Genomic DNA, 10,652 nt, shown 5'->3' on the forward strand with positions numbered 1-10,652 from the left:
GTTAAAGAAGTGAACTGCCATGAAGAAATACAAGTCATTCTCCAAGATGATGCAGACATGGATGTTTTAATGAATACTGGCTTTACATCCAAAATTTCTTGGGAGAAAAAGGACAGTATTGTAAGGTACAAGCATTTACAGTATCCCAAGATGTATTTAACTGTTGCCTTTTTGCATGTAATTACTTGATTTGAAATGCTACATCCATGTCCTTTGTCAGCTATTGTGGACTACTTTGGCTAAAGGCAACGATTCTCTATAACTCCATTGAAATGCTGCAGCTTTTTCATGGATTAAACAATAAATAGAACATTTTCTCTGTGTATTTAAAAGATCAAGGAAAGACATGTAGTTAGTTGGGAGATTGTCAAACAGGAATGGAAACAGCTGAGAGTGGTTCAGTTTTGCACTGTTCTCCCTAACCTCTACCTTTGTTTCTATAACTTCAGGAAAACACCCTGAAATCTGAAATGTGAAATAGATGTAAGTACTACTTATCTAACAGTTTTCAAAGAAACTACCTAGGGATCAGAAACTTTTCCGTATTTGTTCACTTCGAATTTAATAGTGATATTGCATGTCATGGTTGACTTTGCATATGTAACAGAGAGAATTTGTTTTTAGGGTTATAACACTTCAGAACACCATTATGCGAGTGAAAGCTGAGCTTGATCAGATGAGAGAGGGGCTGAAGCTTCACGATTTTCTGAGATACATGGAAGAATATCCATCACTGATGCAAAAACTCTTTGTACCAGGAGAGGATTACAATGTAAGAGTTCCTGGATGACACCTGCCTTGTTTTTTGTTATCTTTGTTAAGTTTTCCTTCCTCCCTTTTAATCACTTGTGCTGTTTATGTCCCTCACTAAGTTTGGAAGATTTTACCATTCAAAGGGATGAGCATTTGAGTTTATTGATGTACCTAGACAGCTATGTTCCACACAATCAGTCATATATCTCCTGTCTTGTTATTATTGTTCACCTCAATCCTTTGGCATATAATTTTTGTATTAAAGTCTTTACTATACAGTAGTCTTTACTGTATAACTGAACAGTTTAATTGATTTCCCAAATGAATTCCCAAAGTTAATGGTCTGATTAAATTTTTGGTTTGAATGCAGGTCACATCTACATACTTGATGAATGCATTAAATGCTGAATACTCGCAGTCAGGGTCCACAAAGAAAGTACAAGAAACAGCTGTAACGGCTCATTTCAATCGATATGTTGAAGAAACAGAAGACAGTAGTGAGTACCTTATTATCTCAAATCGGCCAGTTAATGCAAAAATTGCAATTGTCAAAATGAGTGTATATTGCTTACATGTAATAGCGATTTTAATCTGAACAGCAATTCTTCCAAGAGTGGTGCTTAGACTATCTCCAAATCTTTAGGATGCCAAAGTGAGTCAGGGTTTCCTATAAAAGTTCACTTTTGGAGAAAGTGATAAATGTTATCGATTTTTTTTTTTAAGAAAATACCATATATGGGGACATGCTCCAGGACATGACCATCATTCTCCAAGAGCTAACAGCTAATACTCCCCCCAAAAAGGCCAGGGATCTCATGGGTACCAATTTTATGCGGATAGCTTTTGTTTCTGAATTATTCCCTTTTAAACAGTAATGCCAGTGTTTTTTTTTATAATTTGTACCTCTTAGGAGGCAACACCCACTAAATGAGAGTCTGGTACCTTTGAGGTGAAATGAAGTTGCTGTTGTTGTTCTTGTTGTTTTAGGGGTGTTTTTAAAATTTTCAACAACCACACCTGCAGTATTTATAGGGGGGTAACTTCTCTTTCCTGGAGTTAGTATATCTCATTTTGTGTTTCACTCATAATCTAGAGAGTGAAAAGAGACCTATCATAAACCAGTACTGATAGATTTGTTGCTAATTGTCAGTATAAACTAGTACTGATAGCGCTTTATATTTTGTCTTATTGTACAGGGGACAATGAGTCTACTGACAGCCCTGTGAGTGTTAAAGATATTTTCCAGTTTCTTACTGGGAAAACCACGAGGCCAATTTTACCCTCAGAGAGGAACAGTTTTGGCATAACACTAAAATTCATTCATTGCAGCACTGACCACCAATTTGTTTTCCAATGGTTTCTACTTGTGTCCTTTGGGTACAGTTACCGGTGGCTCACATGACCACATACAGTGATTTTAAGTTTAACATGGACACTGCAATAACACACGAAAAAACCTTTGGCAGAGTTTAGATGACCTTTTATTGTCGCCAAGTGTTGGCCAAAGCCATTTCCGACAGAATGTAGAGTGTTAATTAGTAATATGGTTTCAATAAATTTGTTAGAATTCTGTAACTTGCAAGCAGCCTGTTGTTTGGATTACACGCATTTGTCATTGAAGATGGGTTCAAAATTCTCAGTGTATATCAGACATAGATGCAGAAATGAAACATAGTAAATGAACATGCAAATTACACTAGGAAGGTGAAATGATACCCATATCCCATTGAAGAGGATGCCCCTCACCATTTTATGGTGAGAAATGATTGTGTTGTTCCAGATAATATCCATACTCCTCCCGCAGAGGTTTGTTATTGGTTTGACCCCAGCCTTCCGGATATTCCAGTTTTGGTTCAAACTTTTTTCTTTGAAGATTTTGGATTTGGAAAGTCCCCTCCCCCATGGACTTTCCAAGGCCTTGGGGTGAGTAGGGATATTTTCTGGTACCCCACAATATGTTATTTGGCTGGTAGCAGTGCATGAACTATTATGTTCTTGCCTCCTTCCTCTCTCCACAGGAGTCTTTCGCAAAGTGTTTTCCCCGGTCACAGAACGAGAAATTTAGGGTTCACCTTTTGCGAACTTGATTAGCTTCTCAAAAAGAATTCTTGGTTCCAGAATGCTTGTGGGGTGGGATAAGCTATGTTTTTCCATGACGTATTGAAAATACTCGCAGAAAACTAGGTTGGTTTCATCATATTCATTATCAAATCCTTCAAACCTATTTTCCATTTCTGTGATCTCGTGTGGGGATACTGGAACCAAGCAGTCGCTGTGTCCAAAATCCTCAGGCAGGAAGTACATCATGTCGGGAACACCGGAAACAGTGGCATGCTTTGACTTCCTGATCCGGTGACTGTTCCAATATTCCTTTACCTTATCCAGATCAGTCTGGAGCAGATCAGCAAAACAATTAAAAAATGGTTAACGCCATAGCGTGTACTATTGAGTTATGGATGCACGCGGGAGGTTGCTAAGCACGAAAGAAGCGTAAGAGTCGCACGAGGCGATAGCCGAGTGCGACTCTAGCTTCTTGAGTGCTTAGCAAACCTCCCAAGTGCATCCATAACTCAATAGTGTACGCTATGACGTTTACCATTTGTTTTATAACATAACATTGAGACATTGGAACAACAGAAGTCCTTTTATTGAGCTACATCACAAAAAAATGTTCGTGTAGTCTTACATGACAATAGAAAACAAACGCGCGAAAATTCATTCGTGACAACCGACTGCACACCAGTAACTCGATAAAATTTCATATTCACACAACTGTGAAGACAGTTTCGCATTTCTGGGAGAAGGACGTCGACCATTACTTTGGAAACAATGCCTGTCAAAAGATTTGCTTTGTAAACATTAACACACACGTCAGCAGCGTACACCCATGGGCAAATAGTAGACGCTAAATTAACCAATGAGAGCGCGCGCTTTGCTTTAGTTATGTTATAAAACCAAATAGCCTCTTTATGCAAGTCTGGTCAGATCGAGAATATCCGATTCATGAAGGTCTTGAAAGACGTCGATCCGCCAACTTGAACGTTGTTTCCTGTAATGTGACCATTTACATTCAATACGTTGATTCCTAGTTCTCGATACATACTTGTGAGACTTCGATCCTGCATATTCATCCAATCCTTCAGCCCTCAAATAGCACTGTATTCCAGCAACCAGACCGTTTTCAGTGCCGGGGTCAGTATAGACGCGCATTGGGCACCCGTGTACTGCTTTGACATGCTTGATGAAGTAGCTTGCTACACACTTTGGATTTTTGTTCGATCGTTGGACCTCGAGTCAAATAATTCTTCGGCTAAAGCCGTCGACACAGCCGTGAATGGAAACTTGAAAGCCAAACGGCTTTAGTTTATCGTACCCGTCCACGTGCCAGCAGAAGTTGGATCCAGGTGACACATACATCCTGCGCTGAAGGCAACGGCTCCTTCTGTGTTCCACTCCCCTAGGATCGACCTCCCTTAACAATGACTCTACTAATCGCCGAGGAACATTAATCCGGTGTCTGAGACGCAAGACATGCCATATAGTCCTGTAGCCATTAAGGCTTTCAGGACCAGTACATATTTCTTGCAAAATGAGATCCCTGACGCGTTCCTTGAGCTCCTCGTCTACTTTTTCACGTCTCTTAAGAGCTTCTGTCTGAGAGACCGGGGCAGACTTGGAAATGAAGGTCGGCCGATTTCGCTTAAAATTGGTACACAAAGTCGTTATGTGGACTTATGCAATATGCCAAAGTTTCAGGTTCAACGACCTTCTTTCAGCCAAGTTCTGGATATCAGCCCCTCAGGGGCCCCTGAGGCAGATTTTTAGTGTCATTTTGGCCACTTTTCAATCTCTCGTTTAGCAACGTACAATTAATTTTAGACAAAACCAAAACCATAATTGTAATGCCCTATCCTTAGGCTTCTATGGGTAAAAACATTCGCCCAAGGGAATTTTTTGTTAGTCTGTGGCTGTGATCACGACTTGGTCCTATTTGAAGCATATGGGAAGCAACCGGAAATGGCCTGTTTTTCAGACCGCATATTTTCCATGTCCATGTTTTATCTCGTGAAGTCTTAGTATCCCTGCAAAGTTCAGCCCTTAGTTTAGTAATACCAAGAAAAAAAAATACTAAGGTTGAGGCTTTTTTACTACGAGACACTTTTAAAGAAATTGCCTACTACGCACCCCCTGTCAAACTCTTAATTACTTTTTAGGAGAGATTTTTAGACACAAGCTGCACAATTAACAAACAATCAATGATCCCAAAGTAAATTATTTAAAGGAAATATATATTTTCAAACCATAAACTAGAAATTAATCTTCCTACTGACGGATTTGAAACTAAATTTTATGTACCATTTGTACCCTGTACCCAGGGGACTGGAAGGTGAGGGGAATCTTTATACGTTGATAACAAGAAAAGTAATCAAAACACAATGAAACAAGTTGTTTACTGAGTGTATAAGTTAGGTGGCAAAAGCTCAGAAAAAAAAGCCTTATTGATGGGGCTCTGCCTTGTTTCCGTGGCAACCTTGCTTTGTCAGGCTTAATTACCCTAAGTTTGACTTTTCTCATCTAATTCTCTGTTTTTTATTGACGTTTTCAAGGTTTCTTGGGGAAAACATAGTTTTTTTGCACCTTTTAATTCTTTTAGTACCCTTTCTCTTCTCTTTTAATTTTGTTATACCTGGCAAAAACGATATTTTGATTTCATGGAATAGTCATGAAATCCAGACCGGTGGATTCAATATTACGGATGTTTTGAAATTTATGACATTCTAACGTCACGTGCCTTCATAGCTGACTATTCACCATGGTTAGAATTTTAAGCCGTGAGTTTTTTCTCCTTTCCCCTGACAGAAGATCACAAATACCCTGTGTGACTAGTGGTACCCAAATTTCCGACTTAATTGTGACGCACCCAGAGATACTTTCCTTCAAGCTTCCGTCCTAGCTCCTCTTTGGTATCGATTCTAAATAAGAATACTAACGTTACGATAGAGATTGAAAGTAAGTAAGCCTCGTGATACAATAGAGGGCCAAATTACTTCCTATTTTTGTCAGGAGATTACATTGTTTGAGCATGATACACGAAGCGTCTCCGCTGTGATTTAATATTGGGCATGTGAAACTACTTAATTCATCTCCAAGCCCTTTCGACTTTTCAAGTGAAACGACATCCAATATGGCGTCGAAAATGTTAGAAATTGATTTGTGGGTGGGTAGACAATTTAAGTTAGAGATATTTTGTTTAAGTGTGTATGCAGATGATGATGGAACAACGATCCTTGAACCAATGGAACGAATTAAAGACATTAAAGCGTGTAAAAAAAATCTTTGAACGTGCAAAATAAATTTATGTCTAATGAACATGCATGCAGTAACTCTACCCTTGGATGCTTATGGATGCAATAGGTATTACAATGCCGAGCGCCTGAAATATGCTATCTGAAACGTCAGCAGTAACCTTCTTTGATTTCTTCAATTTCTTTATTCTCCTTGATGGAAAGGGTGCTGACATGGCCCACTTTGGTCACGCAAACGGGTGAATTTTCGGCGGTGACGTTGGCAATCTTCTTTAATTCACACTTTAACTTCCATTCAGGGAAATTGTCAACTCTATAGGACGTGGCCAGTTTATTAGTACCAGTGCCCACTTTAATTTGACCAGCAGGTGGGTAACATCACGATCTAACGTCGCTAATGGGAGAGTCACAGCAGGCTCTGGCGGCTTGTTATCTCATGCCCCGCATATGTCATCTTCTTTCCAAACAGGACACTGTATAATCATGTTTTCAGTTTTCCAGGAGACTAAATTGTAATAGCCAGACTTTTTCGCTCCTCTGCCTTTCAAGCACACTCAAATGATAGTTTCTTTCCTTTCAAATAGACAATCAAGCCGGCAAGATGTCCACGTGCTGGCCATATATTCATTTCACAGTTGCATTTTATCAATTTACGACAGACTGAAGTAAACATGTAACGTAGTAACGCGTTCAGATTCTATACAAAACTGGCAACTGCCTAGCACATAGCACGGTAGCGGCCTAATGGTTAGCGGGCTGGACTCCGGATCGAGCGCTCCTGGTTACTAGGGCGTTGTCATGTCGTCTTGGAAAAGGCAATTTTCTTTCACAGTGTCTCTCTCCACCCAGATGTATAAATGAAAGCCGGTGATTATCATCCTGTCCAGGGAAGAAGAGCAATAACCAATTTAAGCTCCAGCAGGCATGACACACTGGACTTTGTGACGGCTTACCATACTACCTACACCAAGCATACTGGTCGTCCTTGGGATTATCGCTTCTTATCATGGAAATCGGAGTTAAGCGCCAGCAATCCTACCACTAGGGTGCTATAAGCAGTAGTCTTTGAAGGAAAATCCACTTCTCCCCTGCCCTATCTTTGGATATTTGCAGTACACCGACTTAGTCTGGATCTGTGCGCACTGAGAAAGCAACAAAAGGAAAATCCCGATGGAGAAAGGGAAAGTGTGCCGATGAGTAATTTTCTTGTAATTTAGTCAGCCATTCAGCGGCTTGGCGGGGAAAACGGACCATCTTGGACTTCCTCAATTTATAATACCTAAGCCGTTTGCACCGGCGGACTGGGTATGAATAAATATTCTGTAACATATCCATTCATTCTTCAGGTTCTCATGCAAGTTCTATACTTAATCATTCTATGTTGTATCAAGGAGACAAATCTAGACGAGAAAAAAACTGAACTTCAAGACAATCATAGCCAGAAAACTTCAGATAAGTTGGTGTGTCATGAACTCGCTACCTACGGTATGAATCAACCTGAATTTTCATCACTCGCAACGACACACTCACGATCAATTTATCGCCGGGGCTAAGGTTTTTAATGTTGCTTCACTTTTAAGGGATTATAAGAAAGGGGCATGTCTCTAAATCTGTAGCCAGAGAAGCATTCATAGTACGTGAATTTATCCAGACACCTTGCATATAGACTGGAATAGTGAGACTGCATTTAATTTTACAATCAGCTTTCAATATATTCGAAATTTCCTTAAGGTTCAAGTGATTTTTAAGTAGTGTCATGAGAGACGTTGTGATTGCATTTAGAATGACTGATAAGTTGTTTTTCTTCAGAAAAGAAGTCCAGCGACTCCATTATCCGTAATTTTCAAGACTTCTTCCACAAAATTTATGACCGCTGCCAGACCAAAATCTGATCGGCCCTTAAAAAAATCACATGAAAATATCTGATTAACGGTAAGTCTTTTCGGTTAAAATTAACTTCATGATCAGAGTCTCTAATTCACGAATTAGAAGAAAAGAAACGTATTAATCGAAATCAAATGGCTCATTTTTACAGACACGCTTTGTTGAAACTTCAACCGGAGGTGGCCTGGTTAGTCATTTTCTCGTAAGTTTTTTCTTAGTAAAAAAGCCTCAACCTCAGTATTTTTTTTCTTGGTGTTACTAAACTAAGGGCTGAACTTTGCAGGGATACTAAGACTTCACAATATAAAACATGGGCATGGAAAATATGCGGTCTGAAAAACAGGCCATTTCCGGTTGCTTCCCATATGCTTCAAATAGGACCAATTTGTGATCACAGCCACAGGCTAACAAAATATTCCCGTGAGCTAATACTTTTACCCATAAAAGCCTAAGGATACGGCATTACAATTATGGTTTTGGTTTTGTCTGAAATTAATTGTACGTTGCTAAACGAGAGATTGAAAAGTGGCCAAAATGACACTAAAAATCTGCCTCAGGGGCCCCTGAGGGGCTGATATCCAGAACTTGGCTGAAAGAAGGTCGTTGAACCTGAAACTTTGGCACATTGCATAAGTCCACATAACGACTTTGTGTACCAATTTTAAGCGAAATCGGCGGACCTTCATTTCCAAGTCTGCCCCGGTCTCTCAGGCAGAAGCTCTTAAGTCCATAGTCTTTCAGCCTTCGCTTAAGAGTTCGCTGATTCATTGTAATATTATGTTGCTTTTCGAACATCAGAGTAATATGCCTATACGTAAGACCTCTGTAAAAGTAATACTGACCCACGAAGTAACTCGCCGTGTTGAGTTGTTTCAGCCGATTCGTCCTCGCTGGAGCTGCTCGAGTTTCCACTGGACGCCATATTTATTAAACTCTGTCTTCGAAAAAGGGCGCGAATCTTAGAGCCTACTACTAGGTCTCAGGCCTTGTCGTTGAAATGCGTGCGCATAGTTTATTTCCCTTTCATTTGTGGCGTGCGGTTAACTTTTGTTTGCAGTGTTGATTTTGCTTTCTCTTCAGTGTGCCTTCAGTTTTTTTGCTGTGAGATTTTTTTTTTTACTTTATTTGGGGATTGATTTTGCTTTCACTTCCAGTCTGCAATCCACTTTTCTTAGCAGTGTGCGTTTTGCTTTCATTTGCAGTGTGCGTTTAATTTTTTGGCGGTGTGCATGCGTTAATTATAGGAGTGCATTCGATCTTTCATTGGCAGTGCTGGTTTGACTTCATTCGTAATATCTTTGATTTAGTGTGCAGCGATATTTTTTGTTATTTTGTGTTTTTTCTGTTTTGTAAAGTTGTCCCTAATGGGCCACCGTATAAATGAACAGAAGACTGTGACCTTAAGGAAAATGTCAGAAATGTAAGCTTATATTTGTGCATGATACAGTCATTCGTAGTATCTTTGATTTAGTTTGTAGTGATATTTTTTGTTATTTTGTGTTTTTCTGGTTTGTAAAGTTGTCCCTAATGGACCACCGTACATTTAAGCTTATTTTACCAAACAACGAAACTGACAGAGATCATTTTTAAAGGCCATTTATGTGTTCAAGTTCAGCCTTAGACGCGCAATTCATCAAACGTTTAAAGGGAAGTGGAAAAGAAAACATACCCCACAAACCGGCTATTGAATAACTGACATCTCAAACAGCTCAAAGCCAGGGGTGTTTTGTTTGCTTTCCTCTCCACTGTCGCTTTTAAGAAATGTCTGGTTCCATTTTGTTCTTTTCTCTCGTCGAAAAGGCCGTGAAGGACAGAAAGCTCAACCACCAAAAGCTTCAACCATGTGCAGCTTGTTTTCAATTCTTCGGTAAACTGATCCAAATTTAGCTTAACGAATTCTTGAGTAACGCCTTTACCGACTGCCATTTCCGTTTGTTGTCAGCTTGATGTTTAGGTGAACTGAGCACTTTAAAATTGTTTGTTTGCCCGAGGAACTATTACCTCGCCGCTATTCAAGAAAAATTTTGATATGTCGCCTTGTCAGATTGTTGAATACACATTTTCGCGCGGTTTATCGCGGTTTATCTCAAAAGTCTCAATGTTATCAGAGAACTGGTGACCGTGCAACATGGAACTATTTAGTTGTGGATGCGCTTGGGTAGTTGGTTAACCACTCAAGAAGCTAGAGTCGCACTCGGCTATCGCCCCGCGTGACTGTTACGCTTCTTTCGTGCTTAGCAACCTCCCGCGTGCATCCGTAACTCGATAGTTGCACGCTGCATGCTTGCCATTTCTTAAACATGTCTCGACATGCTGGTACATTGTTTGACTTTAAGTGTAGGCGTAATTACGGAAACAAGAACGTCTGTTATAAAAGACAAACACTAAAAGAACTTACAAAATATCGCTACCAGAAAGCAAGAAATTTGTAATATTAGTGCACAATGATAGTTGATGAGTAATGATGGGTAATCGATGAGTAATCAATGGGTCATCAATGGGTAATCAATAATAGTAACCCATATCCTTTTAACTTCTGGACTACATATCCTGTATCCATTGACCACTATGTACAACAACATCGAACATTTTTTGAACATTTTTTTAACATGAAGTCAATGCGAGGAATAGTCATGTTTGAAGTTGGCCGAGAATATAAGACGGGGTAGAGGGGGTAGTTTTGTACCTTACTTATTACCTTTAACAGGG

At 39.6% G+C, this 10,652-nt stretch overlaps 1 protein-coding gene and 1 pseudogene across 4 annotated transcripts; one reads left to right on the forward strand and one right to left on the reverse strand.

The window, feature by feature from the left end:
• The first annotated feature begins 6 nt into the window (after positions 1-6).
• Positions 7-2,302, forward strand: LOC145477403 (uncharacterized). Of its 4 annotated transcripts, XM_081455521.1 has the most exons (6): positions 7-125; positions 450-483; positions 625-772; positions 1,124-1,250; positions 1,664-1,702; positions 1,950-2,302. In XM_081455521.1, coding segments are annotated over exons 2-5 (294 nt in total). In that variant the 5' UTR covers positions 7-125; positions 450-481; the 3' UTR covers positions 1,681-1,702; positions 1,950-2,302. The 4 variants fall into 4 exon arrangements, with proteins under 4 accessions (XP_081311647.1, XP_081311646.1, XP_081311644.1 ...); XM_081455520.1 differs by having other exon boundaries at positions 1,664-2,302; XM_081455518.1 differs by lacking the exon at positions 1,664-1,702 and having other exon boundaries at positions 1,950-2,301.
• Positions 2,303-2,431: 129 nt separating this feature from the next.
• Positions 2,432-8,865, reverse strand: LOC145477401 (uncharacterized; annotated as a pseudogene).
• Between the last annotated feature and the right edge of the window lie 1,787 nt (positions 8,866-10,652).

The sequence above is a fragment of the Orbicella franksi genome, unplaced genomic scaffold, assembly GCF_964199315.1.
Source record: "Orbicella franksi unplaced genomic scaffold, jaOrbFran1.1 SCAFFOLD_88, whole genome shotgun sequence".
NCBI lineage: Eukaryota > Metazoa > Cnidaria > Anthozoa > Scleractinia > Merulinidae > Orbicella > Orbicella franksi.

Bases quoted from the DNA above. Each gene is read 5' to 3' on its own strand.
- LOC145477403 (XM_081455518.1), top strand. The intron at 773-1,123 runs GTAAGAGTTCCT...GTTTGAATGCAG, and splicing joins TACCAGGAGAGGATTACAAT to GTCACATCTACATACTTGAT. The intron at 1,251-1,949 runs GTGAGTACCTTA...CTTATTGTACAG, and splicing joins TGAAGAAACAGAAGACAGTA to GGGACAATGAGTCTACTGAC.